This window comes from Scomber japonicus, chromosome 18, assembly GCF_027409825.1.
Source record: "Scomber japonicus isolate fScoJap1 chromosome 18, fScoJap1.pri, whole genome shotgun sequence".
In the NCBI taxonomy this organism is placed as follows: Eukaryota; Metazoa; Chordata; class Actinopteri; order Scombriformes; family Scombridae; genus Scomber; species Scomber japonicus.
Genome location: NC_070595.1, coordinates 13016904 through 13039339, shown reverse-complemented (window position 1 = coordinate 13039339; position 22436 = coordinate 13016904). Strand labels below are relative to the sequence as shown.

At 42.0% G+C, this 22436-nt stretch overlaps 1 protein-coding gene across 1 annotated transcript; it reads right to left on the bottom strand.

Annotated features, from left to right (window-relative positions):
* Window positions 1-5374: 5374 nt before the first annotated feature.
* On the bottom strand, window positions 5375-20460 carry xylt2 (xylosyltransferase II). Its single transcript, XM_053338722.1, has 11 exons — window positions 20329-20460; window positions 15307-15832; window positions 14429-14604; window positions 12680-12882; window positions 11994-12074; window positions 11518-11734; window positions 10939-11115; window positions 10554-10810; window positions 10257-10452; window positions 8557-8890; window positions 5375-8092 (listed from the first exon to the last, which is right to left on the bottom strand). The coding sequence occupies exons 1-11, from the start codon at window positions 20458-20460 to the stop codon at window positions 7770-7772; spliced, it is 2622 nt and encodes an 873-aa protein (XP_053194697.1). The 3' UTR covers window positions 5375-7769.
* Window positions 20461-22436: the final 1976 nt, after the last annotated feature.

Here is a 22436-nt window from a genome sequence, read left to right as displayed (position 1 = left end):
TTTATAATTTATGGCTTGTTTAATGAAGCAGCGAGAGAAGTGCAACCCAAATAGCTCAGAATGAACAAAGAGGCATCAAAAGCCTTAAATGTAAAAAGTGAACATTTATTCCAGTCGAGTGAGCCACAACTATAAATGAAACAGCGGAGACATATACTGGATACATTTCTGCTGTGCACTATATTTTAATCATCTGTTTCCCAGCTTTTATCCAAATTTAACCTGAAAACACAAAAGTGATCACAATGTATTTGAAGGCGCTGTCTCACTCTTGACTTTAAATCCAGTAGAAGTGTGCAAGAAAATAACTTTTTTTTTTCCTGTGGTGCGTTTGTCTCTAGGGGTACCAGAAAACTTATGCTAATGCGAAATGGCAAAGCCAATTTTATACTTTCTCTCAGATTTCTGCCTCCTCTGTGCTGCTCTAATGGCAGTGACACAAAGCCAAACTTATCACTGTCACTGAAGAAAAATATGATAGCAGGCGAATCATACATTAAATGAGCCGTACATCTTCCCTATTTGTCTCCTTTTGCCTCAACTTGCCACATAGAATCAAAAAAAAATCAAGACCCCGCATGTCAGAAAGCTTAAAATCACTCTTGTTTAAAACAGCTTTGTTACAAACATCCGGCAGCAAACAGCCCGCCGCCATGACATTCATTAGTAGTGCTCCCTTCACAGTAATTTAATCATAGCAGTGGCATCATTAACCACAATAATGTACCCTCGATCAAGCAACCCCCACAGAGTGTTAAGGATCATAATGAATGCAGTGAGAAGATGCAACATCCCACACTGGAGAGCGCCACTGATTCATGCTGCACTTTACGGACACACTGAGGGACTCAAACTCTCCATGCATGGCACAGAAACTGAGATTGGCTTCGCTGATGTCACGACTTCACATATCACAGTGACATGTCCTTTTCATCACTTGGGCCAAGCATATTTAGGGGAGGAAAGGGGGTTGGACTCACTGTGAAGCCGATGCCGACGGTGGCAGAGAAGGACCCTGTGATGAACTTTCCCTGGTCGAACTGAACCAGCAGAGAGGTCTTGCCCACTCCGCTGTCTCCCACTAGGATAGTCTGCAGAGATGAGAGAGAGGGAGAGAGAGAGAGAGAGAGAGAGAGAGAGAGAGAGAGAGAGAGAGAGAGAGAGAGAGAGAGAGAGAGAGAGATGCGACATCATGAATCTGCTGCCTCCTCTCTGATCGCCTGAGGCCAGGACACAGTGTGGGAGCACAGTGTAAGTAACTGTACATGCTCATCTGTTGCTGTGCAGAACTCTGGTCTCTGTAATGCAATGTGATGTGATGGCTGGAGGTTGACTTAATTCCTTCAAAAAGAGTGAAGGACAACATGCAGTGGTCAATGCACTGGGGATTCTCTCTCTCTCTCTCTGTGTGTGTGTGTGTGTATGTGTGTGTGTGTGTGTGTGTATGTGTGTGTATGTGTGTTTGTTGGCCTGAAACTGTGTCACTGTATCAGATATGTTCTATCTTTTTCCAAGGGGAGTTTTCAAGTCTTCTTTTTGTAAAATCAACCTTCCACACACACACACACACACACACACACACACAAAAATAAAACACACAGTCAAGGCTCCTGTGATAACTATCTCTTCTCATGGCCGAGGGTCATGCATCACCCCTTCAGAGATCCACTGATGTGACACCACGTCTCTGGATGCAGGCATCAATCGGCCTTGTCGCCATGGTCTCTGGAACTCCTCGGCAGCAGACGCTTGCCTCTTTTGTTGACATTTATCACCCCCCTCCTACACCTCCTCCTCTTCTCCTACCTCCTGCTCCTCCGGCCCTGTTGCCTGCCTCTTATCTGCAGTCTCAAATAGCCCACATATGGTGCAGCATTACAGCATGCAGCACCCCTGCAACTCGTAATACGCTCATTGTAATCACTGACATTCTGAGCTCTGCACATCCGCCTTTTGTCTCCTGTTAAAAACATACGTACGTGGCAGTTTCAGCAGATAGACAGGATGGAAATCAAGACACGATCTGGCTCTTTAAAGTGAATGCGTGCTGAGTTCTCTTTGAAGCAGCACATCTTTTAAAATGCTGAGTAAAGCAACAATCTTTCTACAGCTAATACAGGAAAAAAAGTTTCAGAAATCCAACATATAGACCTTATCAGACAATATAAATACAATCTTTGTATATATGCTCATATTTAAAATTCTGGCTCCTCCACAGTAGGAGTGGAAACCAGCAGAAATTAGCCCTCAGGTGGAAATGATGCATCCTGAGGTTGTGTGAATGACTCACTGCACAGTGTTTAGCTGGCCAGTGTGAAATATGCATATTACTATTTCATGCCACCCTCATCAAAGTTTGATGTTGGCATGTAAATGTTCTCAGGACAAACACAGCTGGAGGGAAGAGCCGCAGCGGGGGGCAGTTTATCTCCAAGAAGCACACATTGAATCTGGTGGTGCGTATGGAATATGGAAGCATATGTGTGTAGAGGGGTTTACTGTGGCAAGGGCCTTATAGCAGGGGTAGAGATGCTGAGTATGTTTCCATGGCAACGTGAGATTTCACAGAGCATGCCACACGCGATCAACCCTCAGTTGTTTATGTTCATCCTGAGTGAGCCCCAGAGATGTCTCCTAATTAGATAGTTAGCATGACGCTGCTGAGTGGAAACACAAGACTCTTATGTACATTAGTGCCCAATGAATCCAGCGAGAGGTTATTTAACTCACTTAGTCCAAGGCATCCATCCCCAGAGATGTACTAAAAGGTGATATAACATAACACAGCACTGTTTACTTTAATAGCAAGTATTTACCAGTATTAAACATTTTCTAACAATTTTCCTTCTCTATGATTGCCTGAAATGTGTTTCCTGCCAAATGTATATTTCATCAGCAGGTGAGTATCCATATGTTTCTTCTACACGATTGCCATCTCCAACACACGCCCACGGATATGAGTAGTGCTGCATGGAGTCTCACACTTACCAGCTAGACATTTCAATATAATTATTCACAATTAGTGAGTTTAGAAAACAGCATCATTGTGTATGTACAAAGTTCCCTCATGTATAAAAATGAGCCCTTTTATATGACAGCTTTTTGCATATTGTTGTGTATGCTTGAAGAAATGTTCTAGTTTGTGATTGTGACAGTGTCTTGTCACACATTTTAAACCCCTACTTAAGAGTTTATTGAACAATCAAGTGGCCTGTTCATCTGTTCATCAAGCCATCTATATGCCTTAGTTTGTATGATTTGTGTGTGCTGCTTGTAAGTCTTGTCAGACAAAACATAAAAATGATAACCAGAAATGCAATTACTGAGCAAGCCAGAGCCTGCTCTAGACTCCCATGAAATAGAACCGGTAATCAATTAATATTCACAAATGCTAAGATGTGTTCATGTAATAATAAAGAACAACAAACAGAAAAGCACTAAACCTACACTTGTTTAGTGTGTCAGACAATAAGACTATTAATGTCCCAGATAAGAGTCTCTCATAAAAGTGTTTATGAATCATTTTTAATCAACCTACTATTGTAATTATTTGTATTTAGTGTAAATACCAATCTGGTTAACTACACGATGTGATGCACAGATAACAGCAGGGAGACTGATGCAGGTGAGGTTTTAAATGTGGAAAATACAGAAGTGACTGCAATTTTCTACAGAAATAGATTGAAACAGTTACTGAAAGTCTAACATCACCCAAAACTACACAAAGTTGGAAAGATTTATGTGTAAAGAGCAAATAGCAACTAATTATGAATTATTGTTGCCATTATGTACAAAATGAATGAAAACATCTGGAATCAGCTGCCAACACTGTCTGACTGTTAAAACTGTTAAAACTGCATAGAATGTAACTTTATTGCTTGGAGATTATCAATGTTTTACTTTATCTGATATGAATATTACTTGATGTACAAGTCATAATAAGGAGTATGATTACTTTATAATGAAACTCAAAGACTGATGGATTCATTAACTTAAGTAGTAGTGTAATAGTTTACACTGTAACTGTTTTTTCTGTTGAACTTTTGGTGAAGAAGATACACACATGAAGTTAATAGAGCATATATACAATTACTTCAAAGTCTGTCCATTTGATATTTGACAGTTGTGATCAGAAGCAGTATAAAAGTAGTCACCTTATGCATCAGGTCTTCATTATAAGGGAAGGTGCTGGGTGTTTGTCCGTCCTCTGCTGATGACCCGTACGCGCTGTCCGAAGACACCATCCTCCCCTCCTGCTGTCTCTGAGTCTCGCAGGTATCATCCATTCCCTTTTCTGTGTTTTCTGGTCAAAAACTCTTCCAGGTGAACTGAACGTTTAAAACATCCACTCTCTCAGTTTTGTCCCGGTGTTTTTTTCGTCTCTCCTGCTTGTCTTTCATCACCTCCGCCCCTCAGGTTTTTTTTTTTTGTATATCCTCAGCAAAAGAAGTGAAATGATCCCGAGTCGTGTACTGTAGATCAGCAGGCTCACATCTGACTAAATATTTATATGAAAGCGGTTCCGGTTGGAGCCAAACACGGAGGTGTAGCTTACAGTATTTATGAAGAAGAAACATGTCGAACATCTCTACCAGGAAGTGAAAACAATGCAAGTCTTCAGCACCCTGGAGAGCGCCTGTTCTCATATACATGTCCAACTAATCCATCTAATCCATCCTTTAGTTCAGTAAAAGTACCAATTAAATACCAATTAAATACTCCAATACAAGTCCAGCATGAAACATCCTGCTTTAGTAAAAGTACAAAAGTATTAGCAGGAGTGTTAAATCAGCATGTTACAGTTGTAGCTGCTGGAGGTGGAGCTTGTTTCAACTACTTTATATACAATTAGTTTAGTGCAGTGGTTCCCAAACTAAGGATCAGGCCCTTCTAAAGGGTCACCAGATAAATCTGAGGGGTGGTCAGATGATTAATGGGAGAGGAAAGAAGAAAAAACTAAGTTCTGATACACAAATCTGATTTTAGCTTTCTGACTTTTTGTCTTATCTTGGAGTTTTGCTGAAATATTGAATTATTTGAACATTAATTTAAATAAAGCCATGTGAAAAGTTTAGAGAGAAAAATCACTATTTGGTGGAGCTGTTAACGACTCATAAACCTCTGAAATGTAGTGGAGTGGAAGTATAAAGTAGCATCAAATGGAAATACTCAAGTGAAGTATCAAGTATATCATCATTGTTCTTAAGTTACTTTACTTTACTGTTACTTTCCACCACTGCTTTTAAGTGACAACAACCTTTAAAAAAAAGTACTGAAAACAGTTAACTTAAGACTAAAAAGTGGATTTAATGTAGTAGAAATGTTTTTTTTAAAGATGAGACAAACAAACAAAATCATTAATTCAAGTGTTTTTTTTATTGAGTCATCAGTCAGGATGCCTACACCATGAACTTCTCCAGAGGAAAACAGTGACCGGCTCAAGTTTCTCTCTCTGATGAAAGACACAGAGCTGGGACACAGAGATGACTCACCAGCTGGGCTGCTGCTGGTTCTCAGAGCAGCAGGGACGGAATCCTCCCTCCTCCAAACAGAAGGTATGCTTCAAATGACACTGAATAGGACGACTGTCAAATACAACATAAGTAAGACAGCAGTTTTTAATAGTTTAACAGAGTAGTGGCAGATGAATGGACAACATGAACAACACTCTCAAACAGTATAGAAAAATAACATCTGTTATGCCGATTCCTGCTTTCCTATCTCAATAAAACAGGGGCTTCACTGAAGCGACGGTAGTGTGCAAGATAAACAAGGTCACTTGAAAACTCATATGATGGCCGACTATTATTTAAGAACATAAAAAAAGTCACATAAATCTAAGTAAAAATGAAAACTAAGACACAGGCTGGGGGTCTCACTATCCTCTGAAAAGGCATCCATTGCACATCTCTGGAAGCTTTTAACATGTAATAAACACTTAATCTTATCAGCTAAGTGAAGGCAGCTTAGACATTTTTGATCATGCTTAAATAAAATCCCAAACACACAGTGGTCTGTTTTACCATTTGTAGTAAGTGGACATAAAAATGAAATGAAACGCACCTTAAGAAATGAAATGTGAGTGACCTGTAGTCGGGGGAAACAGAGCACTCAAACACACAGGAGGGACAATACTGCATATAAACCCATAAACAGGAGGTATAACGTGACGTCCGCTTAATGACAGTTAAAAGTCTGGTAATTAAACTTTCTTCCAATTTAGAACTGCAATGAATCTTCAATCAATCCAGCAGTCGATTAGTTGAGCAAACAGAAAACTAACTGGTAACTCTTTTGATAACTGATTAATCATTAGTTCTTTTTTTTTGGCAGCAAAAATTCCAAATATTTGATGGTTTCTGGTTCTTGAATGAGTATCTGTAGCTTCTTCTTGTTAAATTATATTAAATTCAATATATTTTTTGTTTTGGACAGGTCGGACATTTAATGACTCATGTTGGGCTCTATGAAATTGCAATGGCCATTTTTCACTTTTTGCTGACCTAAACTATTAATCGATTAAACTAAAAGATAATTGGAAGATTAAGCATTAACAGAAATAATCATTAGTTGCAGCCCTAATCTAATTTTTCTTCCCCTTCCTATTTTAGTTCAGCAAAAATCTGGAGCAAAAGAACACAAAATATCTCAGAATACCTCAGTTTGAAGCAGTTAACAAAGAAAACTCAACTCAAGATCCACTTACTTGCTTTTTTTCAAAGATTTTGACCATGTTAAAGTGATCTGTACCAAGTTTCCCATTGAGATTATTCTGTCGACTATTTTCAGAGGAATTTTGCTATCGGCAGCTGTAATGCTGCACCCGTCGAGGCACTTCCTTTGACCAGAAAAACAGTTCAGAGTGGCTTTTTAACATTTTACATTTCAGGGAACTAACAGACAAAACAAATACATTAAAAAAACATTTTAAAATGATATGTCACAGTAATCAGAACTAAAACTGAAAGACTCCAACCCGACAAACCCCACTTTTCTCTCTGAACCTCAGTTATTAATTCCCTGATGTGTCTGTGCAACAGTGAGTGACGGTGCAGGTATCTGCCTCGAGGCGGCGCCTTAGAGTCTACTGTAAAATGAAAGACAAGTGACGTGACCTTTATCCGTGACTTTTTCACTTCGTCTCCTCACACCAAGTGACCTCTGTGTAACATCATAGTCTTACAGTAAAGTGCACTTCATCTGTCTACTCTGTATTCTTATGTAATAATGCTTCAAAATAAGCACAATTATATGATTCAGAGGTTTTGCTCTCCTTTGAAATGAAGATAGAAACACAGTGGGGGAGCCTGTTATTGAGTTTAGACAAGTTTCCTTTCAAAGTGGAGGAAAACTGAAAACTGTGCGCTGGAGCAGGGTTTAAACATGCCAAGGTTTTTTTTTTTAAACTCCGACTCCGACAGACCCTGACTGAAAACACAACAATACATCTGGCATCCGTGTCATCACTCTGCAAATGATGACACAAATCTTTGCGCTTGTAATCTTCTATGTGCAAATTTCCAGCAGTCATATCCTCGTTTCTCATGTCCGTATTACCACTTAAGCGAGAATATCTCGACTCTTTAGTGCAGGAAGATGCCTCTTTGTTTATGTGCCCTTCAGCTCTGAGCTGAATATCACACAGGTTGTCTTGGAGCTCTCACAGCAGCCTCCAGTGTCGACTCAGTTCAACTCTCCCTCAGCTCTCTCCTTCCTGTGTGTGTGTATGTGTGTGTGTGTTGAAGTCTAAAGTCTCTCCTCTTTTGGGGCTACCTGATTCGCCCGTCACTTTTGACAGGGCCCAGATCAGACTTGGGATCTGGGGACAGGGAGCTCCAGGAGGTTTTGGAGCATGCTGCCAATGCTGGGCAGGATGAAGTCTGTGTGGTACACAGGTTGCCTATGACCCAGAAGGCCCCCACGCCGCTGTCCACCCATGCATCAAGGGCCTGGCCCACCATCTGGGCATTACGCTGGGCTGCCTGCATGGCTGGTTCCTGGGGAGGCAGCTTCAGCACAGTGCTCATCTGTTGAAAGCTCTGCTCCAGGTACAGGTTACCTGGAGGACCTGCGTGGAGCCAGCTGTCCTCTTCTGGAGTAGACACGAGAAATCACATGTTTAAAAATCAACATGAGCAACTAAACTTTCCAGAGGATCGCATAATAAACTTTGAACCTTCATTTTTCTTATTGTAAACAAATCCAATGAAAAGACCAAAATCTACAATAAACTGAACCAACAAGCATTGTGTGTATCCAAAGCTTGATATATCTTATTCTTCTGTGAAGTTCATAGAAAACTACAGTGTCCAGCTGTTATAATCTTTTATTTAGCAAATAAAATATTTGTGACCCATGTTTAAAGATGTATGTGTTCAGCTGGAAGATCAGAGCCACAGACAGGGGAGGAGAATCAGCAAGTACTGAAACACCCAGTAAAGGCTTGTGAATTTTGGCTTTTCATGGGATTTGTTAAAAATAAGAAAATATATAAAATTGCTGACCTTAACTTTCAAACTGAATGTAAAGAAAAAGAAAATCAACTCCATGGCTTACCTATTCGTAGTGGCTCCTTATCTTTGAAGGTTAAGGGCATGACAAGAAAATGAACTTCTGCCACTCGCTCCCACTGTTTTAACACCCGTACAGTCCAGCTGCCGGGCCGCAGGGGGCGCTGCAGTGGAGGTTTGTACTGGGTATATTCTGCGTCTAGATCCACGGTGATGTCGTACGATGCTGCCACCACCAGAGCCGGGTCAATCCACACTATAGTGGCTGTGAGGTTGGGTCCACGAGCCCACTTCTGGACTGCCAGTGGTTCATCCAAAGGACCGACGACCCCACCAAAGTTACGAAAGATTCTTTCTTTAGGATCCCACTCTGTGCCAATCTGTCAGGGTAAATGATAAAAAGAAGAAAGCAATGTTTAAATTAGGGCTGGGCGATATGGCCTTTTACTAATATCCCGATATTTTTAAGCCATGTCACGATACACGATATATATCTCGATATTTTGCCTTAGCCTTGAATTAACACTTTGATGCATACAATTATGCCAGTATGATGATTCTACATTAAAACATTGTTCATACTACATTAATATATGCTGATTTTAAACATTCATGCCAAAAGCGTAAATCACAACTAAACAAATTCATCAAAACTGTATTTATTAAAGAGTTATTAAGCAGTGGCACAAACATGTTATTTCAAAACAAATAAAGTGTCTTTTATGCATGATGTAACTAATATGACACATCAAAATAACACTAAATTAAAGTGCACATTTTGTGCATAATGCCACTAGGATATAAAGGTAGAGCTGTCTCTGCTAGGTAGATTATATCTTGGATCAAGTGTGTCGATGATCTTTCTGAAACTGGGCTTTTAACCACACTCACTGGGTGACGCTTTTATGGCATACTTTACATATTACGGTTTGTTGTTCAACGTCCTCCCTCTTGTACCCAAACCACCGCCAGAAGATGGATCCTGAAATGTTTTTTTGGGAATTAATCTCCCTCCTCCACTTGTCCATATCACCTGCTGCTCCCGCGACCTGAGATCGCTGCTACTGCTGCTACATGCTACCGGGCATATGACGTTGCACGCACAACAGAATGTGATGTACGTAACTAGGTGCGCTTGTTTTATCTCTCTGTGCGGAGAGATGAGAGAGTGAGAGAAACCTGTAGTTCAACGGGCCGCGACTAAAAACAAACTGCGTGTAAATTGAATGTATACTCGAGTATTCACGATATAGTCATTTTCTACATCCCACAGAGAACAAGCCGCGATACATCGAGTATACTCGATATATCGCCCAGCCCTAGTTTAAATTATTCCTCTGTCTTTGATTTTAATATCAATTTAAAGAGAAGGTGAATGAATATGCCTTTCTTCCAATATTAACTCATTTTAAAAAACTAATTAAACTTCAAAGCTCAGTTTTGGTGAGATGAGGTCCTGATTATGCTAGACTGATGTTTAAATATCAGAAAGAAACATCTCTCGACACAGCACTTTTCTACCGTCATCTCACCTTCATCAACAGAGACAAAAAAAAGGACCATTTATAAAGATCACAATGACATTGCCAATCACTGTTTTACTTAAGATATCAATATGGCATCAAATGGATATCAGTAAAGACATAAAGACATACACACTCGGTCTCATCATTCTTCCAACAGTAATGAAGAAAGAGCCTCTATGAGTCACACACCTCTATCAAAGACAATGACTTCTGCGCTCACCTCCAGGTTCTTAAGCCTTTCAAACTCCTTAAGGTTCTTCTCAAGTACGAGGGTGGCTTGGGGCACTGCCCACATCTCTACTGTCTCCTTGACCTTTGATCCCACAGCCTGGACTTCCTGACGGACCAGGTACCCTTGAAAACGGTCGTCATAGAAGTACACGTATACTGATAGAGGGAAGCCTACTGGTTCAAACCTGTGGTGAGAAAAATATATAAATTACAAATAAGAGATGAAAACAGGCAGAAATACAACAGTTATATCAGTTGCAGTATCAAAATATATTGAAAATCAGACCTGCAGGACTCCACGTTGCTCTGAGTTGTCACCAGACTCTTCAGACCAAGGCGAAAGAAAGAAGTGTAAGCAGTGAGAGCCACATCACTGAGTGAGCCGACACCGTCCGACTGCTCGAACAGGCTCTCCCAGTATGCCTTGATGGCGATAGTGCCCGGAGCGTACTGTCCATAGAGGTGAGTGTCAAGGATTTCTATGGCCTCTTGGTTCACAGTTGACTCAAACTTGCGGGCAAAAAATGTCGGACGGGTCAATTGCTGTGTATAAAGAAAGAGAACAAAAAAGCTTTAAAACAGGGAACAAAACTGGTGGCAATTAAACATGAAAGAGAGAGAGAGAATACAAGGTCTCAAAAGAAAGACCTGTTCTATTCTGGCTCCCTTACCTGGATCCTAATGAGGTCTTGGGGTTTGAAATCATTGGGTGAGCAGCCGCACCAGTCGACAATGTGCTTGTACTGGCATTTACAGCCCAGCTTACGGTTCCAGTTGGTGACGCGCAGGTTATTATCCACCAGGCTGTCGCACATGTGACTGTTCCCGAGCACCGTGTGGAAGAAGGACTGAGGAGAAAGAGCAGAAAGAAAAAGAAAAAAATTCTGTTCAATTGTGGACTAAAACAGAGGGTGTGTGTTGTGTGAGAGCGTAGTTACTGTTCACCCAAACACACTCAAAGACTCACGTAAACACTGACTCTAAACCGCATGAGGTCACACCTCTATAGTAACAAACAACACCTCTCAAACATCTGCACCACCTCTGAAACACTAAACCACACAATCATATAAACTCTTGTGAACCCTCCTTTCGTCTAGCACCTCTGCTGCATGCTGCGCCTGAAAGCTTAAAGTATTACATTATCTCCGCTGCTGGGTTCTTCTGACTTGGCAGGGGAGGATGAGCCTGTACATCAACCTGTCTGCCTCGACTGCGGTGGATAAACAGACCGCCTAAGGCTTACTTACCTCAGCGGGGAGCAGCGCGTAGGAATAGAACTGCTTCAGCCCTGACACCAGGTCATCCTGGGAGTTGATGACGTACTCCACAAAGCGACGGGTGAGCGCGAACCAATCGGAGCCGCCGGAGACCTCAAGGCCTTCTGGGATGCTGCGCTCGCCGAGACGCCACATGTGGTTGTCGCACTCATGGAAGAGACGGTCAAGGCCCTGCTTCTTAATAAACCTTGAAACGCAGAACAAAGTTGACATTGATGTGTGGGAGAGACAGTGTGGTACTATTTCCCTGCATTTTCTGCTTGATGAACTTCAGAATGGCAGGAATGTTTCTATAGGATTTGTTTATGTGTCCATTGATTCCCACTACCACTAAATAACTACAAAAAAATATGTTGATTATATTTTAAAAAGGTGTCAAGATTTATGCTGGGAAATGCTGATGGAATGTTTTCGCTGGTTGTATATTCTACAACTGTTATCCTCACCGTGCATTCTCTCTGCCGTGGGACTTGAGGAAGTTCTTGTTTCTGTGCTGCGACAGGAACGCCACCAGTTCATCATTAGTCCTGCAGGAGGGATGGGAATTAAAAAGAAGAAGGGTTAGGGTGAGAAAAAAGACTCTTTGGATATAAAACACTGGCTTGATTTTGGTGTTGGTAATAACATTCATGAGTAAAATTAGCTACTTTGGGCAGGATTTGGAAGATAATGTCTGTATCAAAGCAATCCAAGCTTATTACCCTTGGGAGGGTTCATGAGCTTTAACAGAGCCTCAAAGCAGCTCCCAGAAATTCAGCCGAAACTGATCGGCAAGAGAGAAGCCTGCTTACTGCCAGCTCTGTGCTTCAATGACAAAAAACAATCCTTTTAATGTTGCCACCAGATTGCTCGTTTCATGGCTACTATATAATTTATAATTCTGCTGTAAAAGTCACAGTTATTGTAGGTCAATGTCCATGCAGCACTGGAGGATTAAGCCACCAATGAGAAAGAGGCATGGAAAAATAATTAACACAAACAGGGAAGCTGTGAAAAACTGAAAAACTCCAAACACAGAAGAGCAAATAAGAGAAAACACCATCTGAGGAACTATGACCAACATTCAACTGCTACAAAAATACATAAACATGCAGATTTATTTTGTGTTTGAGAACTATGGAAGTTGACCAACCTGGTGGGGAAGTCTGTGGCGCTGAGATTGATGAAAAAATCCCACTTCCAGTCCAGCATGGAGAGCAGGTCCTGCATACTGCGTAGGTAAGCCTTCAGTAGGCTCGCACCACCCCAGATGGTGACCATCCGCCAGGGCGTGGCTCGTATGTTTGGGTACTGCTGGGCAATCTGCAGGACCTCCCGATGCATGTAGCTGGACCGCTGAAAAATATCAAAGCACGAGGTCAAAAAACTGTTATAGCTCTGTAATTGTTTCTGTATGAGCCAGATTTGAAACTGCCACTGTGCCAAGACTACTGGCACAAAGCTGGCTCATTTAAAAGGATAACTGATCTGTGCTAAATAACAGCCACATGGTGCTTTGTACTGCTGATCACCAAAAATGAAATGATGAAGAAAAATGAAATGAACAAAAAACAGAACTACGATGAACTAAGCTTGAAGTACACTGAAGGAGACTGTCAAGCAGGGATTAAACATTTGGAAGAAATAAAGAAAAGGATGAGCTGGAAGAAGAAACGCCAAACGTCAAAGAGCCAAAAACATGTCATGCTTCATGCACAGACATTAAAAAGTGGTAAACAGTGTGAGGGAGCATGTGTGACCACACCCAGCGTGTGAAGAAGCCAAAATGTAGGCTTAAAAAGACCTTTTTCAATTCCATCTTGGAACTGAATTAGATTAATTACCAATACCAACTAATTAACAAGCAGGCCATTTCCAAATAGACACAGCTAATAAAAGGTTCTGACGCGATAAATTGGCAGTTTACTAGAAAAAGACACTAGGAAATTAACTGCTCAGGGACACAAAGTCCAATTGTGTTTAGTGAAGCACAAGCAGTGTGCTGATGATTCTGTCCTGTAGTAACTAAAGAACAGACATGTAGTCAATGTATGCTGAAAAAATATGATCTTGGACAACATTTAAGTCTAAGATTTAGCCAGGACATCTGCAGACGCTGCAGCAATCTGTGGATGTTTGCTTGTGTTCAGGGAGGAGACAACAGCAGAGAAAAAGGCCGGAGTGACAGTCCTTAAATCACAGTGGCCAGTTGCAGACAGCAGGAAAAAAAAGAGGTATGCAGGGTGGAGTGTAGAAGAGCTGGCAGACTGACTTCAGTACAGTCTGACCTGTTTTTAAAGCCTCATCTCTCAAAGAGGCTTTTGCCTCAAAGATGAATGAGGTTAGGTTGGCAAAGTGTCTAAGATGGTATCTGTGGTGCGACTTCCTATTCATCACAGCCTCCAGCGAGTCTCTCTGCCATCCCTTGGCAGCAGATGAGAGCATCTCCCCAGGACTGGACAACCTTTCCGGCTACACAGGTGTACTGAAGACAGTCACCTGTTTCTCTGCTGAGTGTGCTGTGCAACACCTGAGGTCTCTGCTTGAGCATCGAAGGCCATTCATTTTACTTTTGCCTTCCAGCTGCACATGATAGCAGACTCTTCCTCTGCTAAATCCAGCCCCTAAGAATAACCACACTTTACTCTATCCAGGCTAATCCCCTTTACCACACTGTGAGACCCGTGGGATAAATTTAACCTTCATAATGCAAGAAGACGTAACCGGTAAAAGCATTTGTGAGCTCAGTGGAGCCAGCACCAAGCAGGGGAGTCAATAAACAACAAACATGAATAAACAATGCTGTTTTTCTCGATGTTGCTGGTAGTAGTATCTCCCAAAAATTAAATGCAAATGCTAATGCAAATCACAGAAAACAGATGGCAGATGGTGTGGGGCTTACCTTGTCCACATGAATGTAATAGTAGTGGTCACGGTGGTATATGGCTTTCATGAGGCGCTTGAGCTGCCGTACAGCTCGACCGTGGACCATCAGAACAAAAGCCACCCTGACAGGGTTGTCCACCTTGGACAGGCTGTTGTCCAGCTCACCCACAGCCTGGACCGGATTTGATACACCTGACCAAAGAGGACAGAGAAATAAAGATTCAGGGGGTTCGAGGAGTCTGAGAGGATGTGAGGAAGACACTGTTCATGAGACATGAATTGATTTCAGCAGGTCAGGTCACATAATAAGTTTATGTTTGTTATCGAGGACTGAAAAGATGGTTAATGTTTTGCCCCCTCCCCCCTCAACAAAACTTCCTCTACACCTACGCAGCCAATTATGTTGGATTGCACAACCAAACCAGAGGATCGGGTTGAGTGTTTTGCCCCAGTGCAACTCCTACACTGCACTTCTCATTGTGTACTGTAAGTATTCCTGGAAACACTTCACAATTTCACCATGTCTATAAAATCTGTGTTATTTGATTGCCTGATTATAACATCTACATTTTGTGTGGTGTACAAGAGAGAGGTTGTAAAAAAATATATAATGTGGAGATGTTTACTTGTATTGAACAAACTAAACATTCACCAACCAAGAATAAAATCATTATGATTCAAAACATTACTTTTCAAGTATTTATATATCTTGCTGTAACAGAGTTTGGCTTAAAAAATATATTTTTCTATTAATTTAATCAATATTTACTACACAAAAGTTCTACTAATGGTGTAAAAAAAAAAAATGAGGGCCGTGTCTTGATGCGCACAAACACATGAGACACAGGCTGAACATTTCTGAGGTATCGTTATATATCACATGCGGGTTCTCACCAAGCTGGGGACAGAACTGTGGAAGTGCGTCTGGCATGAGCTGCCCGGCCTGATGCTGGCAGACAATGTTGGCGATCTCCTGCCGGCACTGCTGTGTGCCAGCGCGATGGAGGGCAGACAGCGCGTCCTTGCCTATGATATCACATTTAGGCACAAAGTCGCTGCTGGGGGCTTGGTGGGCCCCATCCACGCTGCCTGGCTCCCCTGGTATGGCAGCAGCAGGTAACTTGGCCGCCCCCTCTGTGCCACCTCGGATTTCACTGAAGTTTCGGCTGCTGGAGGGGTCATGAGGGACTACACCTTCCAATCCCGTCATCCCTCGCTCCTCGGGAGCCTTCAGCCTGTTGCTGGGCTTCCCTCCTCTGCGACTGGTTGCTCTTCTCAGCGCGCTGGCTGCTGTGCCCCCTGTTCTCTCCAACCTGGAGCTCCATCTGCCCTGGTTCCTCTTTTGTTTGTCCCAAAGTACGCCGTCTCTCTTTGGGTCCTGGCTGTTGTGGTCAGGCAGCTTAGACCGTCTCGTTTTTCTCTGAGGAGACGTAGAAAGAGTGACAAAGAGAAATAGAGAGGGAGAGAAAGAGAGAGAGGGAGAACATGAAATAAAAAGACATTTTAAGTCCAGATTTGTTTTCATCTTGGGCAAATACTACAGAGACGAAACAGTGATTCACAATCATGACTAAATGGTAAAACAAAGACATCCACTCAGACAACAGTAGAAACAGCCCCAGAGGGAAGGATGTGTTTACTTCGTTTTGTTGTTTTATTTTCATTTCTCAGATCTGGGTTATTTATAGCTGAGCTTCTGCTTTTTTATGGAGCTAATCTGCAAAAAGCACAGTTCTTGATAGTCACAAACACTCAGAGAAACATAATGAATCCAGTCAATCACTATAGAAACCTCAACCTGCCCCTCAGGCTAACGTCGACAGTAAAAATGCAAACATATGTACAAGTAGGTCACATGTTGACGCACACAAAAAACTTGACTATGAGCCTTAGACATTAAGGAAGCTATTATTTATGTGTCTTCCTGTGTGTGTGTGTGTGTGTGTGTGTGTGTGTGTGTACCCAAAAATACACCCACAGGACTGCAGACATCACTTCAGACTGACAAAGGCTTCATCCCAGTCATATATAAAATTTAATTTCCTTTAATATGAATAACCAAACTTCACTACAACACAGTATGTCATCATACCTGATTGATAACTGAAGTTTTCCATTGTTGGGAACTTTGCTTATAACATCCCTAAAAGACACATTAAGTCCAGAGAGTTGTGCTGCGGCTCAGTGAAAATAAGCAACTCACACAGTATATGGAAAATATGAACTTCAAGGGATGTGTTGAGTTATGTGTTCCCAAACAGAAAATGGATATAAATAGAAATAATAGATAAAAAGTGTTTTTTTCGCCTCAACAGTTTAAAATAGATAGAAGCTTTCTGGGTTTCTGCTTTCTGGAGAGACTGTAATGAAGTGAACTGAAACATGCACGTCCTCTCTCCGTGCACTTTAAAGCACTAAAGCGCTGTTTAACCCTTTTGTTGTTGTGGCACTGCTGTTTGCTGAGAGAACAGTATTTTGTTTTTTAAGTATTCAAATACACAATAAACCACATCTTGAATCTCGATGTGAGAACAGTGTTGGACACGCCACAACCATCTTCCTACAGTTTCATGTTCCTCGCTTTAAAAAGTATATCATCTCAAACCAGGCATATGGAGAGGATCACTCTTATAGGAGCACAAATCACACCACCAAAAAAATGTTAGGCAGGCTTTGAAAAATCAGGACTTGAGCCATGTTCAATTCTGCAAGCCAAACAGCATCATCGCTTTGGCACACTAGCTTAGTGGATAGCACAAAAGGCCCTTCAAAATGTGCACTTGGAGAACTGCGAGTGGGCTGAGAGCTTTCTGCCTCTGTTAGACGATACAACAGAGCACGGGCTCTCTAGCCTCACGCCGCTGGCATGCCGACACGCCCGGGGACGACGGGAACAGAGGAGGGACTGGGGTAGGATGAGGAGCCAGATAATACACTGCCAGTAAAAACCAGCTGCCAACCAATACAGCGCAGTCAGCTACTGACTGCCAACCACACTCTAAAAGCCATTACAGTAAGAGGCATTACGGAGACCAGTGACACCATTTGCTGCAGCAGAAGCCATTAAAGTAACCTCTTTATTGTCACCTGAACTACACACCTGGGTTCCTTAATCTGGGTCAGAGAAACCTAGTCCACATAGCAGACAGCTTCCTGCCATGTGTATCCTGAAATAAACTTAAAGAATATTTAATTTTCTCCAACAGCAATGATACATTTTCTTTTCACAGCAGAGTGAAGCACTTGTGAGTCCGTCGCTGATAAAGACACTGCTTGCTTTTGGACTGCCGGGGTAAATGTTCTTCACATAGAAGACAATCATGCAGCGGGGGCTAATGTTTCAATTTTCCTTATCACTCGTTTTCACAGCTTTTAATTAACACCATCGTTGCAAAAATGTATTGATTCAAAGGCGAGCCAGGCTGCGTCTTTACTTTCCAATTAAAGTGGAGTGAAACCATATCAGCGCTGCCATCTGCTGAAGTGGGAAGCAGCAGCAGCAGCGAGTGCTCAGCTCTGTAGGAGAGCTCGGGCAAAGCGGAGGGTGATACGAGGATGACAGCGTTCTTCTTCTTCTTCTGCCCTCTCGCCCCGTTCCCTCGTCTGTGGCGGGGCTTTAATGAAGTGCATGTGGCTCTGCTCGCACATGCACAGCAAGCCACTGATTAGAGCAGATGCACGTCAAAGCTGAGACCCCAGACCATAGAGGATTCCAGCCACTCCACCTCGTTTCGCCTCCATGACTGAACATGCACTGTTCGGAGGTGAAGTGATGATTAATATGAATTCTTAAGCCTGAAATTTGATTCTGCATCCGTGAGTATGATCCCCCCCCCCCCCCCCCCGAGCGTTGACATTTACATAGATGTCTGCCAACGTAGCTGCATGTATGGCTGACATGTGCACTAAGCAGCAGTGTCAATTTCTAAAGCCAGAATTTGAGGGCAGTGACGACAAAATGCAGAGTGTAAGACCTCTTTTCAACTGTAGATGTTTTATTCAAATATAAATTGGAAATTGTACTATTGAGAAAAAACATACATTCAATTTTTCAATATTTTCCCCCCCACATGGAGTTCAAATTCTGTACTACTGGAATTTGATGTTCTTTCGTCTAATCAGCTCTGTCCAAGGCACTGCACAAGCAAATATGACAACGTGTGGTTGCGTTGAGATGTGAAAAGCACTTCTGCTATCCCGGTTAACCACGAACCCCTCCTCTGTGTCACCATGTGCAGACATTTTACGTATCTTTGCTGAAGCATGTTTCGACCTGAGTGCACCTGGTGAGGCAGCCAGAATGCCTGGAGGCTAGTAAAGTAAATAAGTTATACATGTCAAAATGAAAATCACTTCTGCCAAACATGTCACTGTGGTGATTTCGTCAAGTACTGTGTGTCCTACTGAGGTGGGTTACTTCATCTAAGCTGTCGTAATTCATGTTAACTGAGAGGCAACAGAACGTATTGAGAATGAGGTCTGTGTTTTTCCTCTGTCTGAGAAAAGGGTCAAACTTATTTTCTTCCACTGGAGCCACAGCCAGCGTTACATCTGCTCGCTGCCTCACCCTCCGGGGCACAGATCTGCATCCTATATCCATGATGAGAGGAATATTATGCAACACCCCGCAGTCATTTTTGTGATAGAGAGCCGGCACGTTTTCCACTTCAGGTTTCAGCTTGCATTCCTGTGGCTCTATCAGTATCACTGCTGCTGCGCTCAGTCCTCCAAAGGCAGGTCACATCTGTTAACAACTCACTATACCTCATTTAGAGGGAGAACTAGAACGAGCACCGCCTCAAGGTACTGAGCTCCAGGTGTGTGAGGGAGACACAGAGATCAGATTCCCATGAAGGAGTTGGCTGATGTTAAATTAATGGATTGGCTGGGATGTGGTGGAGGCACCTCTTTGCTTATCTTTGGCCGTTATCCCTATGATAGCTTTCCTCCCGGGGTGTTTTGGTGTGATATAAAGCTTAGTAAAGGTCATAGAGACACTAAGACTGGCCACTGGTGGGTACAAACTAGCAGAAGTAGAAGTGAAGATTCCCAAATCGATTCTTGCAATACTAGACAGGCTGATCATCTTCGCCTTCCTCTTAACAATGACATGTGGACATGTGTACTCCCTCAAATACGGAAAGCCAAAGTACACATTAACAAGAACTCCTTATCCTCAGAATTTTTCCTCAATTTCTGGAGAATTTTTTTGTTTTTATTGGACTGCTGCTTACTGATTAGTTAGTTTTTCTGCTCATTTTGTGTGCTTCTTGTTATGATTCATGTATTATTGTATCTTCCTAAATATTTATAATTAGCTCCCCCCCCCGCCCCCCATTTTTCATTGTCTGGATTGTATGCAATCTTATATTTATGTATATAAAAGATAAGAGATTTAAAAAAAAAAAAAAAAAAAAAGATAAATACTTTCAGATAAAGCTGATGCTCATTCAGAGGTTTGCCATCAATAAAAGTAATTCATAACGGAGTCCTTTCACATGTCACAAAGTTGTATCTTCCTCTAAGCTGTGGGTTGGTCTGCTCTTCATCGCATTACTGATGAGGAGCAGACAAATGAAATGTACAGCGCTCAATAAGGATTCACTGCTGATTAAATAAGTTATAATCCATTTACTTAGTGCCATCAGTGTGTATCCTATGAGTAATTACAGTCATGGACGTGTATGACTGATGACTATGAGTCTAGTGGCGTAGTTAGTGACAGGCAGAAAAGACAACACAGGGCTGCTTACAGTGAAATGTTTGGCAAGCGGTACAGCTTCTAACTTAGCAGCCAGCTAGGAGCCGCTGAATCACAATATACGGTGAGCTAAGCTAAGCTAACGGTTAGCTCTACAATTAAACCCAAACCGAGTCGCTGTCATGCCATAAACACACGGCGGGGACACTACTCACCTCTGCCTCGCCCTCTTCCAGACTTCTCAGACTCCATACTACAAGCCCTTGGATCAAGAGGATGGTTAATGCGGCGGCAATCGCGAGTTTATATCGTCGGAGGAGCTTCTGTACTCGAGCGCTGGCCACCATTTTTTCGACTCCAGTTGTCGGGCGAGCGCGAACCCGATTCTGGAGTGCGCGTTCACGCGGCTTCGCTCGCCATCCTCAGGTTGCTAAAACTTTGTCTCCAGAAAAGAAGTGGTGGAAAGTAACAATGTACATGAACTCAAATACTGTAGGCCTACTAGGTACGAATGACTTGAGTAATTCCATCGGATGCTACTTTATACTTGAATTCCACTCAATTTCAGAGGGAAACATTGTACTTTATAATCCACTACATTTATTGACAGCTTTAATTATTTATCGGATAAAGATTTTGACACAATGGATAATATAACAAGCTTTTAAAATACAACAAATTGATGAAAATAAAAACAGTGTTATCCAACCTTCTTTGGCTTTTTACATAAAGCAGTGTGCAGTCAGGGACACGTTGCAGATGTCTATGACTTGGTAACAGTTCCACCTCTAAACTTCTCACATGGTTTCAGTTCAATAAATGCTCATATGATCCAATAGGCCTATTACACCAAAAAACAAAGATTAGAGAAAAAGTGAAAACAGATAGGCTATGTGCATCAGGACTTTTTTCCATTAATCATCTCATGATGACCCCTCAGATTTATCTGGTGACCCTTTGAAGGGGCCTGACCCCTAGGTTGGGAACCACTGGGCTAAACTCTCTAACTATATAGGCTATACAGTAGTTCAAATGACCTCTTGCTCCAGGCACTACAACAGTAACACGTTGATGCGTCAGTGTTATGTAATGATGTCATATTTCAGAGGGACCAAAACACTATTATTTACTGCAACGGCCTACTTTAACTGCACTTTACTGCAAATTCGTATGTACTTTTACTTAAGTAGGAATGTAATGGAGTGTTTTTACATTGCTGTACTGGTCCATAAAAGATTGGAGTAGTGAAGTTAATTGAAAAAGTGGCAGAGAGGAATAGGGAAAAGAGATGGACATGACATAAAACAAATGTCCCTAGTTTCAGTGTGATTTGTAGATCCATAAATAGGCTAAATCAAATAAAAAAAACATATTAGATGATTACAAAAGTCTGCGTTTATAAACTCAACTTTCATTCTGTAAAGATCACAATAAGACAATACCAGTTAAAACACAGATTTTGTGTTGCATATAGTTGTGGGTGACCTCACACTCATCAAAAATAATTCAACCTGGACACCAATAATAACACCGCTCTTTATAAACTTGTAGCAAGAAATGTCTAGATAGGTCTACATGTTTTCATCTATTTTTCTTATCTTTGTAATATCCTAAACTTCAGTAAAATGTAGGCTAGTGTAATTCATATGATTTATCTAGCCTAAGTGTTGAAATGTCTTCTTTTTTTGACATCTTGGGGCATCTATAATGAATCAAGTAACATATGCAAATACAAAGAGTCTATTTGAGATTCAACCCCCCCAAAAAGCAAAATAACTAGACTGGCAGTTTAAGTAAGAAAAGAAAAAATATCCATAGTTTGCATCCATGAATACTAATGCTACATTTTGGCTCTTTGTCCTTATAGAAATCATCTCAGGACGGGACCCCCATGTCTCCAGGGTAACGGGACTCCAGCTCAGGCATCCGGTGTGTTAACTTACTGGTCTGGATGCCATTCATTAAACAGCGGAGGAGTAAGCAGGAGGAGAATTTGGACTGTTGCAATTACGCATGGCGCAGAAATATCCTCTGCTCATTGACTTTTTTTTCTTGAGGGAACCACTTTTTAAAAATCCATGTCAATTATCCTAAGTAGCTCTATTGGCCCTTTAGTGGCTGCTGCTCCCTGCCAGCGCCGATAAACCAAACACTGCTGCTGCCCAGCTCAGAGCCAGCGACGTCACGCGGTTTGGAGAAAGCGTCAGTGCGCCTTCGCCGGCTCATATAGGCAGTAGCATGTTTATCCAGTGGGGAGTTTGGAGAGCCGAGTCGCACAGCGCATGTGGACTGTCACCTTGTCCGACACCGAGCAAACAATGAA

Bases quoted from the DNA above. Each gene is read 5' to 3' on its own strand.
- xylt2 (XM_053338722.1), bottom strand. From the start codon at position 20,460: ATGGTGGCCAGCGCTCGAGTACAGAAGCTCCTCCGACGATATAAACTC. The intron at 11,735-11,993 runs GTGAGGATAACA...CTGCGTTTCAAG, and splicing joins CACGGCAGAGAGAATGCACG to GTTTATTAAGAAGCAGGGCC. The intron at 10,811-10,938 runs GTAAGGGAGCCA...CTTTATACACAG, and splicing joins AAGACCTCATTAGGATCCAG to CAATTGACCCGTCCGACATT.